General features: G+C 54.8%; 2 protein-coding genes and 1 long non-coding RNA gene across 11 annotated transcripts; 1 reads left to right on the forward strand and 2 right to left on the reverse strand.

Moving 5' to 3' along the window:
* Nucleotides 1-1291: 1291 nt before the first annotated feature.
* LOC121045097 (uncharacterized) lies at nucleotides 1292-6864 on the reverse strand. Its single transcript, XR_005797588.1, has 3 exons — nucleotides 5786-6864; nucleotides 5391-5490; nucleotides 1292-3453 (listed from the first exon to the last, which is right to left on the reverse strand). It is a non-coding gene; the product is annotated as an uncharacterized LOC121045097 (long non-coding RNA).
* RUNDC3A (RUN domain containing 3A) lies at nucleotides 3222-12519 on the forward strand. 6 transcript variants are annotated; one of them, XM_040497774.1, is made up of 11 exons: nucleotides 3222-3381; nucleotides 7041-7156; nucleotides 7537-7673; nucleotides 7863-7948; nucleotides 8892-8981; nucleotides 9082-9162; nucleotides 9307-9472; nucleotides 9562-9719; nucleotides 10470-10607; nucleotides 10745-10851; nucleotides 11891-12519. In XM_040497774.1, exons 1-11 carry the CDS (start codon nucleotides 3275-3277, stop codon nucleotides 12031-12033), a joined length of 1329 nt encoding a protein of 442 aa, XP_040353708.1. In that variant the 5' UTR covers nucleotides 3222-3274; the 3' UTR covers nucleotides 12034-12519. The 6 variants fall into 6 exon arrangements, with proteins under 6 accessions (XP_040353708.1, XP_040353707.1, XP_040353709.1 ...); XM_040497773.1 differs by having other exon boundaries at nucleotides 3223-3381; nucleotides 7525-7673; XM_040497775.1 differs by having other exon boundaries at nucleotides 3223-3381; nucleotides 7540-7673.
* A 643-nt stretch (nucleotides 12520-13162) lies between these two features.
* SLC25A39 (solute carrier family 25 member 39) lies at nucleotides 13163-17574 on the reverse strand. 4 transcript variants are annotated; one of them, XM_040497782.1, is made up of 12 exons: nucleotides 17437-17574; nucleotides 16474-16573; nucleotides 16280-16339; nucleotides 16105-16149; nucleotides 15738-15847; nucleotides 15327-15394; nucleotides 15059-15183; nucleotides 14700-14873; nucleotides 14248-14357; nucleotides 13940-14021; nucleotides 13780-13860; nucleotides 13163-13687 (listed from the first exon to the last, which is right to left on the reverse strand). In XM_040497782.1, exons 2-12 carry the CDS (start codon nucleotides 16556-16558, stop codon nucleotides 13572-13574), a joined length of 1056 nt encoding a protein of 351 aa, XP_040353716.1. In that variant the 5' UTR covers nucleotides 16559-16573; nucleotides 17437-17574; the 3' UTR covers nucleotides 13163-13571. The 4 variants fall into 4 exon arrangements, with proteins under 4 accessions (XP_040353716.1, XP_040353714.1, XP_040353715.1 ...); XM_040497780.1 differs by having other exon boundaries at nucleotides 15738-15871; XM_040497781.1 differs by lacking the exon at nucleotides 17437-17574 and adding an exon at nucleotides 16680-17330 and having other exon boundaries at nucleotides 15738-15871.
* Nucleotides 17575-26274: the final 8700 nt, after the last annotated feature.

The following is a 26274-nucleotide window of genomic DNA, read 5'->3' on the forward strand; positions in this document are numbered from 1 at the left end:
CGGAGCTCAAACCCATGAACCGTGAGATCATGACCTGAGCTGAAGTCAGATGCTTAACTGACTAAGCCACCCAGGCACCCCATACTGTTCATTTTTTTTTAAAGTTTATTTATTTGAGTGAGAGAGAGAGAGAGAGTGGGGAGGGGGAGAGAGTGAGTGAGTGAGTGGGGGAGGGAGAGAGAAAGTGAGAGAGAGAGAGAGAGAGAGAGGATCCCAAGCAGGCTCTGAGCTGTCAGTGAAAAGCCTGATACACGGCACGAACTCACCAACCATGAGATCATGACCTGAGATGAAACGAAGAGTCAGATGCTTAACTGACAGCTACCCAGTCACCCCTGTTACTGTTCAAATACGTATAGAAAGATGTGTACAGGGGCGCCAGGGTGGCTAAGCATCTAACTCTTGGTTTCAGCTCAGGCCATGATCTCATGGTTTGGCTCACAAATTTGAGCCCTGCATGGGGCTCTGTGCTGACATCGCAGAGCCTGCTTGGGATTCTGTCTCCCGCTTTCTCTGCCCACCCCACCCCCTGCTTGCTCCTAGCTCTCTCTCAAAATAACTAAAAGTAAACTTAAAAAAAAAAAAGATGTATATAAATGTTGAGCAGGTAGAGAGGCAGACTAATGTCAGTTATTCATTTCTTGCCTTTCTGCTCTAAATCCATTATTTGTGTCTCTGCTGTCTGATTTGAGTGCATCTGACTCTACAAACTTGTTTCCCAGTCTCCGTTACTAATTGGCTTTCTGTTAGGTTCTGCTAATAAGAGACACTACGGAGAGATGGAAGGTAGGAGGAAGAAAGAAGGAACTATCTCCCCATATTTCTGGGGTTTTTTTTTTTCAGAGTTGCTCTGTCGTTGGAAGTTGGCTCCAGCCCTCAGCTTCATTCTGCACGCCAAGAACCAGCTTTGTAAACAGCGCCTCTGAGGAATAAGCAGCAGCCTGCTGGTGACTTTGCCTGAATCTGAGCCCCAACTCAGTAGGGCCCTACCTGTGGTCTCTTTGGGTGTAGCAATCCCACCTCTTTTGTTCCCTCAGCCCTCGCTGCTTCATTTGGTTACGAGTTCCATGTCGTCCCAGTGTTCTCTTTCTCTTTTCGCTTTTAGTCTTCTAACTCCTGTGTAGCCAATTCCCTGTATTAAATCCCTTCTCTCTGAAATACATAATGTGGTTTCCATTTTTCTTACTAAGCCCTTGAAGACACACAAAATTACCCTCAGTGACAGAATAGATAAAGTGTAGTATTGACATGTATTGGAATCATATACGAGGAAAATAATGGAGAAAGAATAGACAAATAACAAATTTTCTTTTAATAAAGAAACATTAAACTATATATTTATTGATCGACATATAGGTGATAAAACTATAAAGAAAAGCAAGGAAATGATTATCACAAAAGTCAGGATAGTGGTTGTCCCTTGGGGGGATGGATGAAGAGAAGATCTGTGTGTGTTTGGGAAGTCCTGGGTTCTTGACAACTTTCTATTTCTTGATCTTTAAGGAAATGACACAGGTGTTTGTTTTGTAAATATTCTTTAAACTGCACCTATGTGTTTTACATGCTTTTTTGTTCACATGACATACCCTGCAACTGAAAAACAAAAGAATATCATGATTGGCCTTGGCTATCTAGCTGGAGGCAGAAGGATGATAAGAGGGCCTTCTAGAAGTGAGGGAAGAGGGAAACGGCAAAGGAGAAACAAAAGACCAAGTCTGAGGTCCTTCCTGGAAGCCAAGAATTGAGGCTGAGGTTGAGTAGACATGAGACCTTTGCTGGGAGTGCCCAGGGAGTGAGACCGGGGTTGTGAGCTTGCATAGGCCTTTTTTTTTTTTTTTTTTTTTTTTTTTTTTATATATCTTCCTCCTCTGTTTGTGCTAACAGAGGGTCCCTGCCTGCTGATCATATTCAGATGTTGGTGCACATGTGAATCCGTGTGGGGACATATGACCATATACTAGTAAAGTGGAGTAAATCCAGGAGGTGGACAGAGTTGGTGAATACACATAAGCTGAGCCCTAGGATGGACATTCCTAAAGCCAAATGGGAAAATGGGGTGTACCCCACCTTAACACAGAAGGATTTCTGTGGGAGCTGGAGATTTTGGAGTGTGAAAGAGAACAGGTTGAGTAGAGGAATGGAGCAGGAGCAAGCAGGGATGAGAGAACAACTGGGAGGCAGAGGGTGACAGGAAAGCCAGGCAATGCATCCATTTCTTTCACTTTACCCTAAAAGATGTGATCGGCTTTGGGGGCTCTCTTAGCCTTGCAGAGTGAGTTGATGGCACCATGCAGCAATGCTGATAGCCAGGGGGTTAACCCTCAAGCCAGTTGCCCTGGGATGGTGTGAGGGTGTAGTAGGACTCCGAGAGAGAGAGAGAGAGAGAGAGAGAGAGAGAGAGAGAGAGAAAGCAGTGCCTTGGCCCTTAGCTGCCAGTCTAGTCTCACAGTCCTGAGTGGTTCAAGCCGCTAGGCTCCTACGGCTTATTCTGGATTCCCATCCCCCACCCTAGGAGCCGTTGAATCCACCGGCCGGTGCTGACAAACCAAACACCAGATACACAGTCTCTCCGACTGCTCCTTGGCCTCCTAGGTTACCGCATAGGGCCACCTGCGCTCTCTGGAGGCAGACCTGATCCCGGCCTCCTTGAGAACGAAGATACTGATTGGGTGTGGGACGGGGCTGCGATGAGGGTATGGGAAGTGAGGACCTCCTTTCCCCGGCAGCAGGAGGAAAACTGAGACACCACCGATCACAGCTCAGAAACCAGGGAGTTCAGTCGTTGGAACTCAGAGACGCGAGGAGAGGGGTCCCGGGCCCTGAGTGTGGGAATGGACAACGGGCCAGATACCCCCTCTTCCTCCTTCCAATCGCTGCTTCTTCCGGGGACCCCCTCCGCCCCCCCTCTGCCCCAGCCCTCTCCCCGCCAACCCCCAAATTCTGCATCCTCTGCGGATTGGTGCCCGGCCTGCCAGGGGCGGGGCCCGAGGGCCCTGACGTCACCAGCCGAGGGGGGCGGGCGTCTAAGGGAGGGGGGTGACGGGCCCGGCTCAGCACCTCGGAGAGCTCCCTCCGGCCTTGTTTTGCTCTGGAATCGCCGCCGGGGGAGGGTGCCAGGGGGCCGGGCACCGGGAGCAGCGGCAGGGGGATGACCAAGCAGGGATCGAGGGGCCCCGGCGGGCAGAGGGCCCAGCCGTGATCCGGCGGGGGGGGGGCCGGGGCTCCAGGCGGGGTGGGGGGCAGCTGGTGGCGGCAGCAGTGGCCGCACATCTGGATGGAAGCGAGCTTTGTCCAGACCACCATGGCTCTGGGGCTGTCCTCCAAGAAAGCGTCTTCCCGCAATGTGGCCGTGGAGCGTAGGAACCTGATCACCGTGTGCAGGTGGGCGCCGCTGGCGGGGGGTGGTCAGGGAGAGGCATCGGGGCGGGCTGCGGAAATACGGACCGAGCGTGCCTGCCGGGAGGGTGCACAGCAGCCACGGAGGAAAAGGGATGAAGCACAGAGTTAAGAGGAGCGCGTCCACTGTTCCTCTCAGGCCCAGACCAGGAGGGGGTTTGGAGGTCTGGTCCCTATCCTTCTAGGCCAAGTCAGGCCTATGCCCAGTCCGGGGCCTGGGGGTGAGGGGTGTTTAATTGGCACTGCAGCTTCCTGTGAAAACCAGGAAGTGACATTGTGTGTGAGGGGGAGGGGTGGGGATGGCTGGCTCCCTTGCTGGGGGCGGGGGCGAGGTGGGCAGAGAAGAACTGACAGGTAGCGGCCTGAACGCCCTCCAAGCATACCCTCACTCCCACCCCTGACACCCTGGCCTCTCAGGGGTGGGGCTCTCCTGGGAGATTTCCTAGGCTTAAATCCGGGAGCAGAGATGGTGCCCTCCTCCATCTCTGGGCAGCTGCAGCCTGTGGCAGGATCAACTAGGGGTGTGGGCAAAGCCCCTGAATCCACCCAGTGAAGGGTGAGGGACGCTGTGCCTGCCGTGGGAAGGAGGGGGGGGGGGGTCTGACCACAGAAGCCTGGGTCTCCTGGGTTCCAGGGAGGAGACTGCGAGGGCAGATGTGTCCCTGAGGGTGGGGCTGTCGCAGTGTTGGGAAGATTCATCTGCTTTTGGGGGGCCCAGGAAATGAACCTTCCCACCTCAGCCCTGCAGTGACTCACCCTCACTGCGCTGCCCTGAGCCAGGAGTGGCCAGTTGCCCAGCCACTGTCCCTCAGCCTCACCTGCCCTCATCTCTCCCTCTAGGAACCCCCCACTAGCTGCCTTCTCCATCTGCAACCTCCCCACCCCCCATGCCACCTCTGAGGGCAGGCACTCCAAGTGCCGGGCTCAGCTGTCCTGCCTTGCCGCCCCCACCTTGCCTACACACAGGCCTTGGCCCTGCTCCTTCCCCCCAGGAATCAGCGCTCACCTGATGCCCTGGCTCCTGCCCGCCATAGCTCCTTCCAGGTTCCTGAGCACACACCCAACCACACTGCATCTGCCCCAGCCCAAAGTGCAGGCTGCTGCCTCCACCCTCACCTCTCAACCCCTGCCACTATGGTATAAAACAAAGGTTTCTGCCTTTGGGACCAGAGGGTCCTAGGTTCAAGCTCTGACTTCATCAGTTATTTGCTGTACAACCATGGGAAGTCTCCCAACCATTCTGGGCCTTGGGTGCCTCATCATCCCCACTGTCAATGTAACAGCCACACCAAGGAATAGTTATGGCATAATTTATGTAGGACCACAGGCCTGGCACATGAAAATAGCCCTCTCCTGATGGTACCCTTCCTGTCTCTGAGAAGAAGGTTCTTCTTCTTTCCTTTGCCTGCTAGGACAACTGAGCCTCTTGAGTGAATGGGGAAAGGGGGGGGGGGGAGTGCGGGGAATCTCCCTTTGGCCTAGGCTGGAGAAGCAGAGGTTCTGGAGGTTCGGAAGTGGGCTTAGAGCTGGGGAGTGAGGGACAGAATTTTGGAGGGGGTTGGGGGCATGACAAAGACTTAGAAACCCCTCAGGCCCCTGCCACCTCATCACTGTCATGTGGTTCGCCTCCAGCTCCCAGAACAGTTCCCTTTAGCAGGCCAAGGGCTCCCCCGGGCCCTGGCCTCCCCGTCTCCATGGTAACCTGCAGCAGCCACTGCACCTCCTAACAAGGAACACACCATGGGGCTCCCGGGGGCAATGACCAGTTCGGTGACACCCCTGAGGATAGATGGCAGATGGCTGCCACACTGAAACGAGCCCCAGGCCCCCACTGAGGGCTGACCCAGATGACCAGAAAATATCACGGGGGGTGAAGCGTGCTGCATAATGAAGCCCAGCTAATGCCCTAAACACAAGCTCCTTCCAGCAGGGTCGACCTTACCATTAATGGCCCTGCTCCTCGCCACCCCTGCCCCATGGCCTATCACACTTACCTTCTCCCAGTCCTTCCTGGAGCCCGAGGCAGGTACTCTATTATTCCTGTTTGGGCCTCAGAGAGATTAAATGACCCGTCCAAGGCCACATGGATATCACCTGGAAATAGGATTTGAGTCCATCAGGCTGCTTCCATCTACTACGACCCCAACACTGACCTGGCTCTGATTTCGGGCCAGACCAGCTCTAAGCCCAAAGAGAGGGAGGGAGGGCCTTTGGCTCAGTTCTGCCATTGGTCTGAGAGCCTCAGAGGACAGTGCGTAAGGGCTGGAGCTTGCAGAGTGGAAGGCAGAGGAGGCAGGGGCTGCTCCCAGGCCTTGGGAAACGTGATGGCCACCAGGAGGCCACAAGATGTAGCAGAAAGAGCAAGCGCTTTGGAATCAGACACACTTACCTGACTCCTCACTAGCTGTGTGACTGAACAGATCAGTCCACCTCTTGAATCTTCAATTACCTTATCTGTTAAATGGAAATGATGATAGTAAGAGGACCTACCTCCCAGAGCTGTTGTAAAGATGGATGAGCTAATACATGCAAACTACAGTGCTTGACACATTACAGGGCTTGATAAGCTTAGCGGGGGAAGGGCAGTTCCAAGCAGCCCCCATATCCCCCAACACCCACTCTTGCTCTGCTACCCACAATAGGGTAATAATGGGATGTTGGGAGCTGTGTCCTCATTCCTGCCCCATCCCAGTGCAGGGATGGCAGGTGCAGATTGCAGGGGTAGGGATTGCAGAGGTAGCGGAGGCTCTGAGCAGGATTGCAGAGAAGGACGGGGGCTGCTGGGCTCCAGTTTCTCAGCCCTGTTGGCTTCCCTTGATTCCCTTCCTCTCTGAGAAGCCAGGTGTCTGGACCTCTAAGACCCCTTCCAGAGATCTGCTGCCAATGTCCCGCACACACACACCCAATGTGTGTCAGACCCACAACCTGCACACACACACACACACACACACACACACACATACACACACACAGAACGCCCCAGCCCAGCTCTGCACCGCCTGGTTCTGGGCAGCTGGTGTGTGGGCGACCAGGCTAGGAAGGAGAAGGGGAAAGGGGGGCATCCGTGTGCTAAAAGCCCACCTGGCCACCCTTGCATGCCCACGCTCCATGTGCTCAGTGCCAACTCACATGTCCTGGCACAGGTGACCCCCCGCCGCCCCCAGAAGGGACTGAAGTTTGTTCCAGCAATAGCAGAAGACAGCACAGGGCAGGGGTACAAACCCACTTCTAACTCCTAGCTGACCTCTGACCCCCACACACAGAAAATGCAACTCCAAAGGATGGTCAAGAAGGAAGGGGCTCTGGGAAAGACCCCTGACTCCGGGTGTCTCATCTTCTTACCTGTTCTATCCCCTCTCATACTTTATTCCTGAAGTTTCCTTTCTCTAGCTGTCACCTCTCCTATCACCTATATGTCAATCAGTCTCCCACCTGCCACTCTATCACTCCCAGGTCACAGCACCTCTGTGGTCACTGTGTATCCCTCCGTATTTCACCTTCTTTCCCTTTCCCATCACACCCATGCTCTTCATGACCTCTTGTCTGTCCTTGTCTCCCTCTCTTTGCCTAACACCCCTCCTCTACTGCCATTACCCTGTTGTCTCACTGGACCCCCCACTTCCCCCTCTCCCACCCCTCACCAGGTTCTCTGTGAAAACGCTGCTGGAGAAGTATACGGCAGAACCCATCGATGACTCATCCGAGGAGTTTGTGAATTTTGCAGCCATCTTAGAGCAGATCCTCAGCCACCGTTTCAAAGGTGGGCGGGCCCAGCTCCCTGTCCCCTGTTGTCCAGCCCTCCTAACTCCCAGCCTTTAGCTTCCAGCCACCCACTCTGATCTCCCCTGTGGCTTTCTGAACCCCATCATTGACTCTGGGCCATGCACAGAGCTGGGAAGAGGGGATGGGGTCTTCTGGCCACTTGAGTGGGTGCCCACAAGCCCAATCAATGGGCGTGCAGTTATATGCTAGCGAGCCCTTTGTGCACATGCATGTGTGTGCACATATGTTTGGGGGAGGCACCATGTGTGGGCGTGGCTGCTTATACTTATGCATGTGTATACCCCATTACATGGACCCTGTACAAACTCCCTGGTTTTGCTGAGCCCCCTCCCTGCCCTGGCTCAGCCTGTGCCCCAGCAGGTCCGGTGAGCTGGTTCAGCTCAGACGGGCAGCGGGGCTTCTGGGACTATATCCGGTTGGCCTGCAGCAAAGTGCCCAACAATTGTGTGAGCAGCATTGAGAACATGGAAAACATCAGCACAGCCCGAGCCAAGGTGAGGGGCCTGTGATGGGCAGGGCGAGGGCAGCTGTTGGTTGCAGGGGAATACAGGGGGGGATTGCCTGCTCCTTGTTCCTCACCCCTGCCTACAGGCACTGGGTAGAAGAGCCACAGGAGGTCTAGACCCAATAGTGCACTCATGGGTCCCTTCAGGGCAACAAATAAAGGTGAGTGTGCTTTCCAGGGCCGGGCATGGATCCGAGTGGCACTGATGGAGAAGCGAATGTCGGAATACATCACCACAGCTCTGCGGGACACCCGGACCACCAGGTCAGACCCTCTCAGTCAGCTCGGACCACAGATCCCAGTGTGCACGTTCACTGCCTAAACATATTTGATCCTTCAATTCTTAAAGAGCAACCTTCAGCACCTGGACTACAACTCCCAGCATGCACTGCTAGCTTGCCAGTTTCCCTCTCCCAGACTATCCTCTGCCACTGTGCCTGCCCTCCTGGAACACACCTTTAGCACCACCACCATCTCTTCCAAGTCAGATTAATTATTCTCCACCATCCGGCAGCACTGACCTCATGCACAGCCCTAACCTTAGACACACCTCTGAACAAGCCTCAACTATGTTAACCTTGTTCCATGACCTATAACACAGAGCCCTACCTACTCCGCAAACAGTGGCAGCAGTCTGTACTTGCTACCCATGGACCACAGAGTCCCAGTGTGCCGAGCCTCAGTCCCTGCACCGTGGGTTTGCAGAGAGAATGGGTGTCAGGGGCAGGGGTCACAGGCAGAATTTGTGCTTGAAGCTGAGTATGGTCAGGGTCATGTCTCTCTCCCCACCAACCCAGTGGTCACATACAACCCAATGTTTTCACTCCATTCTATCTCTAGTCTGTCCTCACATGTCAGAGTTTACACCACATTTTTGAGCACCTGCTGTATGCCAAGCACTAATGATTAGAACTGGTTTCCTGATTTTACCGTTCTGGATGACTCCATGCTTTGCGGGAAAGGGGTAGTTCAGAGGATGGAGGAAAGTATTCTCAGGGAACACACGTTCTAATAGGTGGGAGACACAGTGGGCCCCACTCTGAGGGAGAGACCAGATCCACACCTGAGAGGTGAGCAGGAAAGAGACCCCTCCTTCCTCTAGGAAAGGTCTGTAGTAAGCTAACAAGAGAAGTCCTGAGGGGTGCCCCACCCACCACCCCCGCGGGAGGACGCTGCACCATCAGTCCCTCGCTCCTCCGCCCCGCAGACGTTTCTATGACTCGGGAGCCATCATGCTTCGGGAGGAAGCCACCGTCCTCACCGGGATGCTGATCGGACTGAGCGCCATAGACTTCAGGTGGGGTCTGGATGGAGGTGGCGGAGGGAGTTTAGCCGCGAACGCCCACATTCCCATCTCCTCCTACCCGCCCCCAACCTTGTGGTTCCTCTGCCCCCAGCTTCTGCCTAAAGGGCGAAGTGCTGGACGGGAAGACCCCCGTGGTCATCGATTACACACCCTACCTAAAGTTCACCCAGAGGTGAGCAGCAGGACTGCTGTGATGGGTGGGGGACGGCGGGCAGGGGGCAGGCTGTGCCGGCATCCGGGTCCCTCCGCCCCAGGGGGCCGGCAAGGGAAGCCCGGGCGGGCAGAGCGGGCCGTGCCCACCGCTCCTTCCCCCAAGCTATGACTACCTGACGGACGAGGAGGAGCGGCACAGCGCCGAGAGCAGTACCAGCGAGGACAACTCGCCCGAGCACCCGTACCTGCCGCTCGTCACCGACGAGGACAGCTGGTACAGCAAATGGCACAAGATGGAACAGAAGTTCCGCATCGTCTACGCGCAGAAGGTGCGTGATGCCGCGGCGGGGGCTGCGGGCTGGGGGAAGGGGGGCGGGCGGCCGCGGCCCGCGGCCCGGGCTGAGCCGGCGCCCCGCAGGGCTACCTGGAGGAGCTGGTGCGCCTGCGCGAGTCGCAGCTGAAGGACCTGGAGGCGGAGAACCGGCGGCTGCAGCTGCAGCTGGAGGAGGCGGCGGCGCAGAACCAGCGCGAGAAGCGGGAGTTGGAAGGCGTGATCCTGGAGCTGCAGGAGCAGCTGTGAGCGCCGCCGCCGCCCTTCCCCGTCCCGGCCACCCCGACCACATCGCCCCCAGAGTCTAACGTCACCTTCCTTGATAACAGCATCTAGTGCAACCAACCGCCAGCATCAAACCACTGATCCCCTCACCTCCTCCACCCCAGGCCCCCGTCCCCAGCGAACTAAATTACTCTCAACGTAAGATCCTGGGCGCCCCACTTCATCCGTCAGCTAGCATGGTTATAGAACATTAATCCTGGGACCCCAACATTACTGATAAGGGCCTGAAATGTTACTTAGCAACCTTCAACACGATCCCGTTATTCCCTCTGCTCAACAGCCCTCTGATCCGCAAACCACTGACCATCATCCCCACGGTGACCACTGACTTCACTGCTACTCATCCCCAATAGCTCCCCCCTAGACCTTTTCATTACCCTGTGACCTCCCAGCAGGAGTCCCCAAGATACCCCATTAACCTTCAGGTTTCCCACTCTGTTCTCTATCCACTCCACACTGACTTGAGTCCCACAAACACCCCATTGTCCCCTCCATCCCCCAGTAGGAGCACACCAAATCCCCGTCACCTCTCTAACCCCCAGTACCTTCCACTGACTCCCAGGATCTGCCCTACTGATCCTCAACATTCTATCCCCATTTCTGCTACCCAGGTCTCATTCCTAACCCCACCACCACCTCTTTCTGAGCTCGCCCCCCCCCCACTTCTGCTCCCTCTCCTAGCCAGTCCTGACCCCTCCTCCCCATCCCAGGACAGGTCTGATCCCCGGTGACCACGTTCCCCTGGCCCAGGGTTCCAAAGAGCTCACTACTCCCCTGGTCAACCAATGGCCGTCACTAGGAACGCTCAATGGGGCAGAGGGTGCCAACAACCCCAAGCTCTACCGGAGGTAAGCCTCAGCCAGGCTCGGCTTGGGCCCGAGTGCTGGCCCTTACTGGGAAGAGGGGCACTGGGAGGGCGGGGGGGGGGGGGGGGGGGAGGGGCTGTAGGCCTCTGCCTGCACACCAGCCCTCTGCTCTGCCACAGACACAGTTTCATGAGCACGGAGCCACTGTCAGCTGAAGCCAGTCTGAGCTCGGACTCCCAGCGCCTGGGAGAGGGCAAACGGGATGAGGAGCCCTGGGGCCCCATCGGTGAGCCCCCGATCCAGCACCCAACTCTTCCAAGAAGGGCTGAGGCCAGGCCTTGGGGCCTATGGAATTGGCCCTGGCCAATTCCCTCTTTCATTCAGCCCTTCCAGAGAGCTTAGCACAGCAATTAAGTTTGGTTTGGGGGTGTTGGGCAGACCCTAGGGCAAACTAGCTGTGCCTCCTCCCCTGCCAGCTCAGTCACTTCACCTGGCTGAGCACTTCCCATCTGTAAAATGGGGATGCTGATTAAAATAACCACCCATGTTGGCATATGGTGAGGGCTCAATGGCTTTTTGGCATGATGACATCCTCAAGGGGCTCACAAATTCTTGGGGAATTCTTTGCCTAACTGATTTGCTCTTATCTCATGCACTCTGCGAACCGCTTGCCTGACCATTGTTTCCCCCTTTTCTTTGGCTGCCAGGAAGCTCAGAGCCAAATTAGTGGCTCTCTTCAAGCGAATGTCCAGGACTTCAACGCATGCATTTTGTGTTGCCCTCCCCTGGCTTCACCTTGGTTCCCCGCCCTAGTTTTCCCGGTGCCTGGACTTCTGCCTTTTCTTTCTAAAAACCACACTGTACTGGATGATTTTAGATCTTCTTTGAGACAAGGCAGGCTATGGACGTGGAACCCCGCCACACTGTGTTTGTGATTGTCCGTGTGTCTGTCTCCCCACCAGACTGTGAGCTCCGTGAGGGCAGGGACCGTGTCTCGTCCGTTCTCTGTATCCCCAGTGCTTGGAACGGAACAAGTGCTCACCGTGTGTTTAATAAACAGACAGAGAGGATGAACCTCAGGGGGAGACAGAGACATAAACTGACGATTACAATACAGTGTCCCTGGCACTGTGCATGGCATGGGCAGATGCTTATCCAGGTTTAACTGAAAATGGCAAATGCTCCAGAGATGAGGAAAAATTCCTGGGGGAGGGGGGGGGGGTTCACCTGAGGGCTGCCCCTCCACTGCCTTCTCCTGTACCCCCCTCCCCAACTCACACACAGGCAGACCAGTTGGCTTGGCCTCACCTGCCCTCTCTCCCCAGGGAAGGACCCCACGCCCTCCATGCTGGGCCTCTGCGGCTCCCTGGCCTCCATCCCCAGCTGCAAGTCCCTGGCGAGCTTCAAATCCAACGAGTGCCTGGTGAGCGACAGTCCTGAGGGCAGCCCAGCACTGAGCCCCAGCTGAGGAGCGGTGTGGGCGGCACCAACGCCAGCCCCCCCACCCCCACCCTGGCCAGGGGCACAGACACCTGCCGCCTTTCCTCAGAGTCCCCCAGTCCAGGCCACTTTTCCAGGGAACGCTGCCCACCCAGCCATGGGTCTCTTGCGAAAGGCACCCTTTGCTTCTCGCCAGTTTTAGCTTTCTGCCCAAGGGAGCAGGAGCTGCAAAGGGGAGTCGGCTGGGCCAGGCTCCAGGGGCACCGCGGCCACAGGGAATCCTTGGGAAAGTTTGTTCCATTCTTCTGGTGACCCTGACGCCTGGCTGGCTTCCCACTGGACTCTTCTTCGCTCATCCCCACCACCCTCCTCAGGAGCTGGTGGCCCAGCCTCAGCACCCCCACCTCCCATGCCTCTTCAGTCTGTCCTTGTGTATTCCCTGGAGTCCCTCCCTTCCCAGTCCCCAGGGCAGGGGCTCTGAGGGGATCAGGCAAATAAAAACCAGAAGACTGAGGGCAACTTTGTCTGTGGGGGGCTGGGACTGGACACTGTCCTGAGGTGGCATAATCTGATAGAGCCGGTGCCGGGCCCATAACGAAGGTGATGCTAGACCAGACAGAATGGGTGCGTGCCCCATGGGAGCAGACCTGTCAGAAGAATGCCAGGAGTAGGTGGCTTTCCTGAGAAGGGTCCTACATGTTAGGCCTTTCCCCAGCAGACATGTAAATGCCCCATTCAGCCTAATACTCTTAATAACTTGCTTAGCCCCAAGCAGAGAAGACACTGAACATCCTGGGCGCAGGTGGAGGAGGCAAGCCCTGGCAGGGCCCTATTCTCTTTCCGGCACCCTGAGCAATTCAGCTTTGGCCCAGAGTTGCAGACCCAAAGAAGCAACCTCCCTCCTCTGTTGTCACTGAAGTGTGCCCTTGGGGAGAGGTTGCACCACCTTCTACCCTGGCCCTAACACTACCTGTCACCCCCTACTCTGGGTCCTTGCACTGACCCAGCTCTCACTAAATAAGGAAGGGGGTGCTTTATATGGGTACCACCTGGGCAGTAAAAGCCACTGTCAAGGTCCCTTCCAGGCCCCCTCTGTGCAAATCACTCACCAAGTCCCAGTTCCCTCCCCACCCCGACCCCCCTGCACTCACAGGCACTGGAGAGAAGTTCATCATCTTTAGACTCAAGGAATTAACAGGGAAGGGTGCAGACTACACCAGGCCCAAGGTTTTGTGGCTCCCAGAAGCAGACCCAGCTACAGCAAACACAGGGAAATGGCGGGAAGGGAGGGGGCAGTTATCAGATTTGGTCTTGAACTTGGTCGGGGCGGGGGGCTGGAAAAGTGATTATCCTTGGGGCTTGGGAATGAGGAACAGCAGGAAGAAAGCTGTTTTAGGGGGGCCTTGGCAGACCTAGAGGAGTAGCCCCAACCCCTGGAGCTCATAGTTGAGAGGGAAGGGAAATGAGGCTCCTCCCCTCAGTGCTGAGGACAAGGCACTTGGCTCAGTCTCCTTCTGCCCCACCCCCATCCATGGAAGAGATAGGGTCCTTGTCCCCTGGCTCCTTTTAAGAGCCCAGAGGCTGTTCTCTGTTGAGCCTCTGGAAGAAGCTTTTGCCAAACTCGTAAGTGCTGATCATGATGGCACAGGAGGGGGCAGCCTTGATGATCCTCGGGAGAAAGCCTGCAATGGGAGACGGAGATTAGGGTCAGAGGCCAGGGTCCTGGGAGGGGCCCAATCCTTCCAAGTTTGGACAAACACACACAGACACTCACCTGCAAAGAGTCCCCTGGTGCCAGACTCAGCCCGGATCCTCCGCAGCAGCAGCCAGGTGGAGTCGGCGTGTGGGGGCGTCACTGCAAACGTAAGGCACAGCCCAGTAAGACCCCGCTTGGGCCCCCACCTGCCTGGCCCCACACCAGCCAGAACCTTCACCTCTCACAGCCTCCACCGCTCCCAGTGCGACCTGGCGTTGCGTCTTCACCACGTCAAAGGGTAGAGTCAGGATGGCCGCCACCTGGTGGGGTAGGGAGAGAGCTGGTCTCCATTCCCAGGACCCCCATCCCCCGCATCCAGCCAGGGTCTGCCAACCTTAACTAGGATTTCACCAGGGAAGGTGAGCTTGCTCCTCAACAGGCAGCCACCTGCTGCTACACGAGCACTCTTCTCTTGAGCACCTCCAACAACCCTCAGGCCTCCCAAGGACACATCCACTGGCCTCACTCCCTGTCCGATCAACTCACCGTCCCTGAGATGCCGCCAGCCACAAAGCTGATGCCCACGGATGTCTGGTCTTTTGGCCTGAGCCCGCTCAACCAGCTCTTCACCAGCTCATAGTTGAACCAGTACAGGGCTTGGGGGCGCAAGGATACGCTCATTAGAGTTGGAGAAGGCAGCAGGGTGGCCCCAGACCTCCCATTTTCCACTGCCGCACAATGTGACAAGCCCTCCCTCCTGGTAACCAAGACTGCTCGTTACGTGCCAGTTTCTGTAACGGGCCCTCTGCAGAAATTTACTTCTGAAAACCTGGGTGAATACCCTGCCTGCTGGCCCCATTGCACAGATGAGGTATCCAAAGCCCAGAGAAGTCAGGTGACTTCAAAGTCAGTAATAGCACAACTGGGATTTAACTGCAGAACTCTTGTGAGTCATCCAAAGGCTCCGTTACCCCAGCCCCTGCACCCCTGATTCCTACCTGAAAAGGGCACATCCCGAAGGGCAGTGGGGCCCCAGCCCAGCCACAGCGAGCGCCAGCCGCCCTGAGCCATGGCAGCTCGGACACAGGCACCCAGCTCCCGGTATGACACGTGCTGAGCCTGCAGCTTTGTCCGCACCAGCTCCAGGGGGCTGATCACAGTCACGGTTCCCACTAGGGGGAATAGTGGGGAGAGGTCAGCTCACAGGGCCCAACGGCAACCTGTCCCAGGATCTGGGGGCCCAAGAGATCGATCCCTCTACCCCTAAGCTGCCAGACATTGGAGCTGGAAGCCAGAACCGGACTCAAGCGCAGGTGGGGGTCAGAGAGAGAGATCAAGGGCCCAAGGCTGTGCTCACAGCGGGCTAGTGCGCCAGCCACCATAGGTGCGTAGAGGTCGGAAGTCAGGGCTCGACCACAAAGGAAGGCCTTGAGTTGGTCATAGGCGGTGAAGTAGATGGCAGTGGCCGGCACAGTCATAACCCTGGGAGTGTGAACAGAGGTTAGCTGGGACTCCCAAAACCTCCCAAACCTCCCAGGCCTCCCCTGCCCCAGTCGGCCAACAGGAGAGGAACGGGTCAGAGAAATCCAGGAAGGAAAAGCAAATACACAAGCTGGGATACTCACAAGGTGGCTGGGAGGCCGCTCCACAGGGTCCTAGTGCCTTCATGTCTCACGATCTTCACAAAGGCATCCTGGCCAAGCAGACACCAGTCCGCAAGGAGGAAGGTGAAGAAGCTCCATGAGGGGGCTAACCCATACTTGGCCCCAGCCTGATGCCCTCACCTCTGCCCACTGCCCAGAGTCCTGGCGGTAGTCGCTCAGGCCCCCACACACTCAATCACCCACTTAGCTCCAAGTGAACTCTTGCCCACCCTTCAAAACCTCATAGCGACGATACCTCCTCAGGGAAGCCCTTCCCAAACTGAACCGGCCACCCCTACTTGCTTTGCATCGCTCATTCTTTTCTGAGTCTGCAGCGTGACCAATGCAAAGCCCTCAGGAATGCCTAGAGACACGGTTGAGGGCACAACTCACCAAGGTGCCCGTAAAACGCGTGGGGTCCTGGAACCAGGTGGCACAGCGGGCACCATTTGGGCACAAGTACAGGGGCTCCAGGACACCATTGCAGTACAGGAGGCACTTCCCTGTGGATCGGAGAGAGGAGGGCACTGGGAAAGGGGAGGGGGTGTTAGGATGACTATCCTCTGGAACCCTGCAGGGAGGTGGTGAGCCCCCATCCCTAGAGGGCCAGCAGAGGCCGTGGTCCCTGGGTGGACATTCCTGACGGAGGGCTCGCTAACAGGACCTGGAAGTGTGTGCTAGGGCTGTGGAGCTCTCGGGTCTCCTGGGGACACTCCCTCCCCTGGACCTTCACAAGCTCCCTGTGGCTTGGGGAACTCACATTTGGCGTAGGGGAGGCTCCAGAGTCTGGAGGAAGACATCAGCTCTAAAATACAAGGCAGTCCCTTAAGTCAGGAGAACCCCCCCCCCCACACCTGCTCCAGGGACCCCATCCCTGGAAGACCCTTGTTTTACCCAGGCACCACCCCATATTGGCTCCAGGGTCGGGCACTCACCACCGGCCACGGAGGGGCGCTGAGACTGCAAGCGTACCTTCACCACGTCCAGGGGTGTCACTGGGGGGGAAGACAGCAGGTCTGAAGTCTCCTTAAGGACCCCAATCCTGACCCCTCCTCCAGGACCAGGTCCCCTCCAATCTTTGGTCTGCCCTAGTCCCCAGCTGCCCGCACCCCACCTCCCCAGATCTTACTGAAGAGGGAGGTGACCACAGCCCCGGTGCCTGAGGCCACCATTTGTTGGAGGGGGCTAATGCCCCCAGGGTTCTGGTCAGCCATCTTGTAGCTTCAATTCTGAAAAACAAACAGTCAACTGGAGTCCCAACTCACAAAACACGAGTCAGTGGGAAGGGAAGGGAAGAAAGGGATTTGACCCAGCCCTTCATCCCAATTCACTCACTTAACATGAATTCAAACGATCCTCACGATAACCTTTTAAAGCAGTTGTCAGCTCTACTTTGTCAACTGAGAAACAGAGATTCACAGAGGTGGGGTGACCTAACCAAGGTCACTGTGGGAGTAGTTAGGAGGGAAGCCTGGGGAGTTACTCACTGGTTAAGAGGCAATAATGGCCCACTGCCATTCCCTCATCTAAGCAACACGGAATTACCGTGCCCCCTCCTCGGGGCAGGCACCTGGTTTGGCCCTGGGGACCCAAAGATCAAAACGTCTGAGCCGATCCCCAAAGCCCCTGCGTCTCGAGGCAGGCACTTGGGAGCTCCGAGTCACCGGGCCTGAAAGGTGGGGCCGAGCAATGAGAGAAACGTGTAAACAAATCTGATGGTCACGAAAGGACCGTCCGCTCTCTCGGGACTGCAGGCGAGGTTCCAGGCCCTCCCCCGCACCCTCCCCCCGAGGCCGGAAGGGCCAGTCCCCAGGCCTAGATGGGAAGGACAATCTCTCTGCTCTCTTCCCAAGACAGAGGCGGGGTTGTTCGGCCGAGAGGGCGGAAAGTAGGTTTGGGGAGACAGGATCTCTCCTTGTTCCTCGGGCACGCCGGGCCCGCGCTCAGCGGACGCCCGGTGGGACCGAGCAGGTCGGCCCGACCGCTCACGACTCCAGGCCCCCAGCCCAGCTCGGGCTCCCCGGGACCTCGGAAGGCCCACCTCCACCCCCGCCCCGAGCCGGGCCCTCAACCCCGGTCCAGCTCCGCCCACCTGGCTCCAGGCCGGTGCTCGCGCTGCGCGGCGCCCAGGGCCCAGCGGGCCCATGGCGGCTCCGCGGCCGGTGCAGGGTCCGCGCGCGCTCGACCCGTACCAAGGCCGACTTGAAAAGCAGCAGAGCCCGCCCCGCCTCCGGACCGCGCCGCGAGGCCCCGCCCCCCGCCGGCCGACCTGCCGCATGCCCGGAGTTCCGCCGGCCCCGCCCACCCGCTGAGGTTCTGGGACCCGCAGCGCCCCAGTCCCCCAGCCGAGGGAGGGTGCGCCGCAGGTTCTCCGCCGGACCAGCGCCCCAAGGTCGCGGGGTCTCCACGTCGAGCGTGACGGAGGCAGCACCGCACTTAACAGCGTGGTCTTACAAACTCCATCCCACCAGTACGCTGGCCGAGCGCTGCCCGGGGAGTCCCAGCTCTTCCCTTAACTTCCAGACCAGCGTGGGTAACGCGCTCTCCCGCTCTTCCTCGGTGTCCTCATCTGCGGAACCGGCAGGGATTTGAATCAGTTCTTCCAAGGCCACGGGGCGATCAGATAGTGATGGCATATATTTACCCGCCGGGCTCCCTGCGGAGTTTTCCAACTTAGTGATGACCTACGGAACAGAAATTAGCATTATTCCTATTTTACAGATAATCGACTGAGGCGCTGCTCCACAACCTCTTGCCAAACTGCTGGGTACCGTGCGCGTGGGCGCTGGGGTTAGAAGAGCTGTGACTCGGACCAGGCAGGCTGGACAGAGAAAAGGCTGGCCCGGGAGCCAGGAAACACAGGGTCCGCCGGACTCCATTTAGGCTGCATCCCACCACCGTGTGTGACCTTGGGCAAGTTACACCACTACTCCGGGTCTCGGGTTCCTCCTTCGCACAATGAAAGCGTTGAGTAGGAAAGAAGGGGACCGGCATTTTTGCGTTGGCTACTGTCACGTTATTTTTTCTAAGTCCCCAAGTTTTTAGAAGTGTATTATTATTTGGGCCCTTTTGACAGAAGAGGAAATTGGGGCTCAAAGTTAAGTGCCTTCCAGGTACTTTCCCCCTGCACTGGGGGGTGCCGCACTGGGTGACAGGTAGGCTTAAATCCTGCGCTGACGTCTCTGATCCCGCTTCTCAGAGAGACACGTATCTCCCCTGCAAGCTCCGCACCTGAGACCCCCCACCACCTGCCTTGCCTTTAAAACTTTTGTGCAGTCGTAATTATTTGTCCGAACACAGAAAAATGAACACGGAGTGCAAACCTGCGCCTTTAAGAAGGGCAGTCCGTGACTTTGACGTCACCAGCTTCTCGGACCTGAAGCCGCCCAGCCAGCCAGCGCACGCGAGGTTAGCACGTGGATTCGAAGGGGCCAACCATCAGCTTTCCCTGAAACTAGCTTTGGGGCTCCGAGAGGCTTGAAAGCCCACATTTAGGAGCGGGAGAGTGCAAACTGTAACCGGTGAAGTGGCCGCTGGTCGAAAGGGCAGGGGAGAAGGTGCCTTTACATTCCCTTACCCCCCCCCCCCCCCATCAAGAGGAGGTCTGAAATTACACAAAATCATTTTATAAACTGTATGTATGTAAAGGCGAGAACCAAGCTTCTATTAAGGTCTTTCACAGCCTCCAAGTTACGGTTTACCCAAACACGTTCCCAGCCAACAACCAAGAGGTTACTCTCCCATGAAGAAACTGAGGGCCTTGTGTGTAATGGCTCCTACCGTGGAGTAGAACCAAGATTTCTCTCAGCAATCTCCCATTTTGCAAATAAGAAAATGGAGGCGGGAGAGGTCACAATCACACCAAGGTCACTCAAATGAAAGAGCCAGAATTCAAACCCCCAATTGCCTGAGTCCAGAGGAGCTCTCACCCCACCCTGTTCAGAACCAAGTTTCTCTGCTCCCTGCAGTGACCTGCTCACCTGTTGGAGGTTTTATCTACTCAGGCCTTGGGCTCAAGAAATCCAAGAAATGCAGCTTGTGCCTCGAGATCAGAGCACGTGGGAGGCAGGGGCCAGCGCCACCTCTAGCAAATATCTTAAAGCCTCTGTGCCTTAGCTTTCCCCTTTATAAAATGAGCTGATGGGGATAATAATGCACCCACCTCATAATACACTATGTGAGGATTTAATAAGTTAATAGTAAGTTGATAAGTTAATAGCTGTGAAATACTTAGACCCTTGCCTATCCTGTGGCAAGCACTCAATGACTATTATTATTGATTGCCCATCCCCAGGACCTGTGGCATAGAATGTTCTAGAAAGAGCCTTTAGAGACTCCAAGTTCTGGTCCTACCTCTGCCTCCAAATGCAGACACAGATAGTAATAATTCCTGAAACACCTCCTCTCCCAGAGCCAAAGTCATACAGCTGCAAAGTAGCAGTCAGAACCAAACCTGGTGACCTCTGAGCCTCAGTTTCCACCCACGGTAGAATAAGGGGCTTGCATTCCATTTCTGGTTTTCTTCTTGCAAGAGGAGGCCTGTGAGATTTATTGCTATGCCTCAGTTTCTTCATCTGAAAATAACAATGATGTCATTCGTCCTGCCTAACTTACAGACTCCTAGCTAAAGTCACATCTGTGAAAGCCCTGTGAAGAGTCGACAAATGGTTCTGTGGCTCCTGACAGGATCCCTGAGTTGATCAGATCACGGCCCCTGCCTTCCCCCACCGGTAAATGCTTTGAGCCCGAGAAAACCTTGGGACATCACTGGTGTGAGCAAAGCCCAGTGCAGTGGCAGCAGTCTGGACAGGTGGGAGGGCTTATCCGGGGGCAATGAGGCACCACTCAAGCTACTGGATGCATCTCCCAAGGATGGTCGTGGCAGCTGCAGGGCGGATCAGGAGCCCTGTGACATCAACAGAAGGTAGTTTATTGTGAGATTGAATTCTTCCATACAAGCCCTGCAGGGGGACAGTGCCACACCCCCCCCCCAGCGTGCCCCCCCCCCCCCCACCCCCCCCCCCCCCCCGGCATCTGGGAAGACATTTGTGGGACCTAAGTCATGCTTATGTCCTTCCCATGGACCCCACCAGCACCTATGAGCTCACAGCCAGCACCTGTCTCCATCTGGAGCTGTCTTCCTGGAGGCCGGGCCCACAGTTGCAGGCCCACTGAGCTGGGGCGAAATCCAAACTCCAGGCTCAGTGCTAAATGCCAAGTCAGATTTTTGATTGGACCTTGAGGGCAGGAGGGGTGGGTGAGTTGCAGAAAACTATATTGGGCCAATCGGAGAAAATTGAGTAAGGCCCGTATAGTAGATATTACCTCATTGGTGTTAAATTTCTTGAGTGTGCTAACCGTGCTGTGGTTTCGTAGGAAAATGCCCTTGTTCTTAGGAAACACATGCTGAAGTGTTTAGGGGTGAACATATGCAATGTAGTCTCAAACGGTTCAGCAAGAATAAAGAGAGATAAAACCAATGTAGCAGAATGGGAAGAACCAGTGAATCAAGGCGAAGGGCATATGGGTCCTCATTGTACCATTCAGGCACTTTTTCTGAAGTTTTTGAAGTTTTCAAAACAAAAAGTTGGTGGGGAAAGGGATTTCTCCCTCTGAAATACTTAAAGGGCCGGAAAGCAGCAAAGCTGCCTTCTTTTTTAAAATTTTTTAACAGCATCTATTTTTTTTTTAACTGTTGTCTATTTTTGAGAATGCGAGCACGCGTGGGGGAAGGGCAGAGAGAAAGGGTGACAGAGGATCCAAAGTGGGCTCTGTGCTGACAGCTGAGAGCCCAGTGTGGGACTCAAACTCATGAGCCGAACCAAACCGTGAGATCATGACCTGAGCTGAAGTCGGACACTTAACCGAGCCACCCAGGTGCCCCAAAGCTGTATTTTTTTTGGGGGGGGGGGAGGTTAAAAAGATAGCCGTAATAGCTAGGATCAACCCACCCGGGAAAAGGCATCTGTTCACAACACCTCTTGGTCCCCCACCACTGCCGTCTCCAGCACCCATGCCCGAGAGGGTGAGTTGGGGAGTTTCTGGACACCCAAGGCTTCATTGAAGGGACCCTAGGTGTAGTCTGAGGAAATGGCCCCAGAGGGAAAGGGTCCTGACAGACCCTCCAGAATTGCCTCCCTCCACCCCTATCCCAGCCCGACTCCCAGAGCTCTTAGGGACAGGCTCTCTCCTGCTCAGCTCAGAGACAGAGTTAAATTTAAAAGGTGGGCTGGAGAATGTATTGGGTAGTTGTTCTCGTCCTGAGCGCTACCGCCCCCTAGGGGACATCTTGTGAATTTATGAAGCCGTTTGTAGTTATCACAAGACTGGGGCTCCTGGAGTTTGATAGAAGGTAGGAGGGAGATGCTAAATGTCCTATAAAGTGTAGGAAGGATATCCTGACGCAACCAGGAATTGTCCTGCACACCACTCAATCTTCCTTTGTCTTTCTGGCCACCCACATACATTAGAAACACATTCATAATTATCTGACCTAGAGGCCAGCCCTATTTCACCCACATCTTTTGTAAATGCTTTATTTTTTATTTTTTTAACGTTTATTTATTTTTTTTGAGACAGAGAGAGACAGAGCATGAAGGGGGGAGGGTCAGAGAGAGAGGGAGACACAGAATCCAAAATAGGCTCCAGGCTCTGAGCTGTCGGCACAGAGCCCGAAGCGGGGCTCGAACTCACAGACCGCGAGATCACGACCTGAGCCGGAGTCGGATGCTCAACCGACTGAGCCACCCAGGAGCCCCTTTTGTAAATGCTTTTAAAATATATTGAGTTTTCCAGGAATAAAACTACCCTGCAATCCTACAGAAGATTTGGCTATATAAAATCATTTTAACGTTTATTTGTCTCCATTAGAACTTTATCAAGGGTAATTCACCATTTCAGAAAATCTTGTCTCCTTGGCCACCTGGCCCGTGTGAGCTGAGTTGCTAACACGACACTCCAGCACCGAATCTCCATTTACAGTTGCCAGTGATTCATTGCCAGGGATTCCTGTGCATTTACAAGCTTCTGTTCTCTCATGGGGTCAAGCCTGAGCTTTCACACGCAGAAACGTGTATTATTTTATTCTAAATTATTTGTTTCTAATTATTTGTTTTTCCTCTGTATTCCACTTTGAACTTTATATACACTTCTAACGACACGGTGCCTAGGAAAATGGTATTATCTATGAATTTCATTTCTGAAAATTTGTTAAAGGAGGGTGCAAAACATATATTACCAAAAGCAGGCTTTGGATCTGTTTCTACTGAGAACCTCAGAAAGGACCCTGAGAGCTTACCAAGCACGATCCGGCCTCATGTGGTATCATCGCCTTCTGGGGGCCTCATGTTCTGCCTCTCAGTGTGACGAATGCTATCTAGGGTACATTGGCTACCAGTCCAGAGTGGCCACGCCAGAGCTGAGCCCAAACAGAGGCGGAGCCGTCCCAGAGGGGCCTGGACCAAAGGGCTGACTGTGTGCATCTCCTTTTTAAAATTTTTTATTTATTGTTTCTTTCTCTCTTTTTTTCTTTTTAGCTATTTTTGTGTATTTGTTTCTTGCCAGCTAGTGTTGTAGGCACTGGGATACAGCAGGGACCAAGTCACATAAAGTCCCTGCTCACACTTTCTGGTGCAGGAGATACAAACAAATGAATAAATTTTTTTAAAATTTTTTTTTATTAAAAAAAAATTTTTTTTAACGTTTATTTATTTTTGAGACAGAGAGAGACAGAGCATGAACAGGGGAGGGGCAGAGAGAGAGGGAGACACAGAATCCGAAACAGGCTCCAGGCTCTGAGCTGTCAGCACAGAGCCCGACGCGGGGCTCGAACTCAGGACCGTGAGATCATGACCTGAGCCGAAGTCGGACGCCCAACCGACCAAGCCACCCAGGCGCCCCACAAATGAGTAAATTAAGACAATTGCAGACAGTGAGTAACTCCTGAGGGCAATACAACAAGTCACGTGATAGAGAGGGCCAGAGATGGTCCAAAGAAAGGGAGAACTAGGGGGTCAGGAGCACCGATGGAGACTGACCCCGGGTGAGGACCCAGGGAAGGTGGAGCAGGCTGGGATGAAAGGAAGTGCCCGGGTGGGGGGCAGGGATGTCGCAGTAACTTCCATTGAAAGAATATTGTGATAGTTACAAACACAGGCTCTGGATCAGCCGTGGATTCAGTTTCTGACTTCACCCCTTCCCAACGACATGACCCCAGTAAAGTTGCTTAACATCTGAGTCTTTCTTTCTTCACTGTAAGACAGGGGTAATAACTGTACCTACCTCTCGCGGTTATGTTAAAGATGAAAAGAGAAGCTTGTACAGAACCTCGATAGAGGTTGTGTGAAACTCGATAGAACGTTAGCAGGATCCACTGTCTTTCAAAAAAATTTTTTTTATGTTTATTCATTTTTTGAGACAAAGAGACAGAAAATGTGAGTGGGGGAGGGGCAGAGAGAGAGGGAGACACAGAATCTGAAACAGGGTCCAGGCTCTGAGCTGTCAGCACAGAGCCCGGAGCAGGGCTCAAACTCACAAACCGTGAGATCATGACCTGAGCCAAAGTTGGACGCTCACCCGGCTGAGCCACCCAGGCGCCCCTACAGGAACTGCTTTCTTAAAACACTGAAATCAAGTACACCAGCGACCATCCTAACATACAAGATTGAATGAAAGTCCCCTGAAGGGCACTTGAGTACAGATTTCTCTGCTAACTTGTTGGAAGAATTTGTCTCCGTTCTGGGCCTGGGCTCGTTCACCTTTATAATAGAATAATATTCCGGGCCTTACTTCCCTCCCAGGACTCCTGAGTGGTTAAGACAGATGAAATGTGTCAAAGGGATTTGTTACCAGGAAAGGGTGCTGGGGTTGGGGATGGGCGGCTCCTTCCACCCTCCCGCCTTCCTTCCTTGCAGCCGCCTCCTCTCTGCCCCTCCTCAGGCTCCTGGAGATGACTGTGACTTGACCTCTCTGAGCTGTTTGGGGAGAGCGGTTTCCTCACCTAGGCCCTGGCCTGGTGCTTCAGAGCTAGATCATCAGATTAACAAGAGGAACCCCTCTGATGTCCTAAAAAGAATTCCTCCCATTTTTAATGTGGCAGTTTACAAGGCCTCTTCAAACCCATCATTCTTGTTGAACCTCACATGACACGAATCTCACATGTCGGGGTTATTGTGGACCCATTTTACAGATGAGGAAACTGAATCTTGGAGGAATGAGGTGACCTGTCCAAGTGACTTTAAGCAGGTACTTCTTGGCCTCTACGGTGTCTGCCTGGAGAAGGGCCAGCGGCGCTCAGTGGGCTGGAAGGACTGGGAGGGAGGACTGGGCTGAGCTGGTGTTAACATCCATTAGAGCCTGGTGCTATGGGCAAAAGCTCTGATTGACTTGGACTCAGCACGGACCCCACCACTTGGGACTGGGTGACCCTGGACAAGGCCCTTCGCGTGTCATGTATCTGTGAAATGGAGATACCACTCTGCAGTGTTGTTATAAGAACTCAGTGATGGGCTACAGGCATTCAAAACACTGTCCTGATTCTTCTGGGCTCCACTCTGCCCCCGGGTCTCTAAGCTCATTATCCTCCCAGCTCTAGTCAATGAGTCAACAACCCAAACTGCCCTTCCATGTCCACCACCCAACCTGTTCAGTTGCTGCCCTTGACAAACTCTGGGCTCCAGCTCCTGGAGGCCATCAGCCGTGCGCCCAGCACAGCTGTCCCGGGGGGATTCTCAAGTTCAGAAAAAGGCACAGGGTGGGAAGGGTACTCCATGTACCTTGAGTGGCATGACAGTGACCGGACCACCAATGGGGCCCAGCTTCACTCAAGCCTTGCAGCTCACGGTCCACCCCCTCCCAGGGCAGAGACTGGACATCTTTACATGTGGGCCCAGGGGAGCTGGGGAAGGGTTTGAAGGAGCTGAGCCCCCCTCTTGGCTTTGGCTGCATTTTTAAATTTTTTCACTCCAGTGGGGTCAGATTTTACATCACTGACTTTGTAAATTTAAAAAACATTTTTTTTAATGTTTATTTTTTGGAGTGAGAGAGAGAGAGCGAGCAGGGGAGGGGGCGAGAGAGAGGGAGACACAGAATCTGAAGCAGGCTCCAAGTTCTGAGCTGTCAGCACAGAGCCTGACATGGGGCTCAAACTCATGAACTGTGAGATCATGATTGAGCCGAAGTTGGACGTGTAACCGACTGAGCCACCCAGGTGCCCCTGATTTTGTAAAATTTAACAGAAAAATGAATTCTTTGGTCCTAGATAAATGCAGTTTGGTTGTCCAAATTCTTTCGAACATAGGGATGATGGAGAAGGAAATGACAATTTATTGAGGAACAACTGTGTGCCTGGCCCTTTACATGGACGTGTTAACACATTTGATCCTCCTGAACTCCCTACTGGGTAACTACAGTTAGTCCATTTCACATTTAGGGTCAAAGAAGTAAGCCAAAGTCACCCCACAGGCAGGAGGCAGAGCTGTAACCCGAGATCAGCAGACGGTGACAAGTTCCCGCCCGCAGCTGCTCAGATCCCAACCCATTGTCCTGATTTCCAGGAAAGAGTTGACTCTTGTCCCCTGGCACCGGCCACCCGCCTGTCCCAGAGGCCACTCTGGCTTCCTGTAGACTCCCGGGACCAGTCCTTGCCCTGGAAGTTCACCTCCAGAACATACCATGCTCTCAGGATATACAAAACCGAAACTTTAACCCAGGAATGTGCCCCTCCTCTCCTGTAGGAGGCAGATGCTGGCTTCCACATCTGGATAGGAGAAGAGAAGTCAGCCCATCCTCTCCCGTGTCACGTCCCACCCTGACCCCATCTCGGAGGGACTGATTCTTCTTTGGCCACCTCTGCCCTTGTCTGGCTGAGGGAACCTGATGGTTTTCAATCTCGTGATTGCACAGGAGTCAGGACCAGCTGCCCCGGGCGGCG

Source organism: Herpailurus yagouaroundi, unplaced genomic scaffold, assembly GCF_014898765.1.
Source record: "Herpailurus yagouaroundi ecotype Mexico unplaced genomic scaffold, PumYag 189, whole genome shotgun sequence".
In the NCBI taxonomy this organism is placed as follows: domain Eukaryota; kingdom Metazoa; phylum Chordata; class Mammalia; order Carnivora; family Felidae; genus Herpailurus; species Herpailurus yagouaroundi.

Excerpts from the sequence above, each read along its gene's own strand:
- RUNDC3A (XM_040497773.1), top strand. The coding sequence starts at position 3,275 with ATGGAAGCGAGCTTTGTCCAGACCACCATGGCTCTGGGGCTGTCCTCC. Across the intron at positions 7,949-8,891 it reads CGGGACACCCGGACCACCAG|ACGTTTCTATGACTCGGGAG; the intron begins GTCAGACCCTCT and ends TCCGCCCCGCAG. Across the intron at positions 9,163-9,306 it reads TACCTAAAGTTCACCCAGAG|CTATGACTACCTGACGGACG; the intron begins GTGAGCAGCAGG and ends CCTTCCCCCAAG.
- SLC25A39 (XM_040497780.1), bottom strand. The coding sequence starts at position 16,558 with ATGGCTGACCAGAACCCTGGGGGCATTAGCCCCCTCCAACAAATGGTG. Across the intron at positions 15,184-15,326 it reads AGCGGCCTCCCAGCCACCTT|GGTTATGACTGTGCCGGCCA; the intron begins GTGAGTATCCCA and ends TCACACTCCCAG. Across the intron at positions 13,688-13,779 it reads CACCAGGGGACTCTTTGCAG|GCTTTCTCCCGAGGATCATC; the intron begins GTGAGTGTCTGT and ends CTCCCATTGCAG.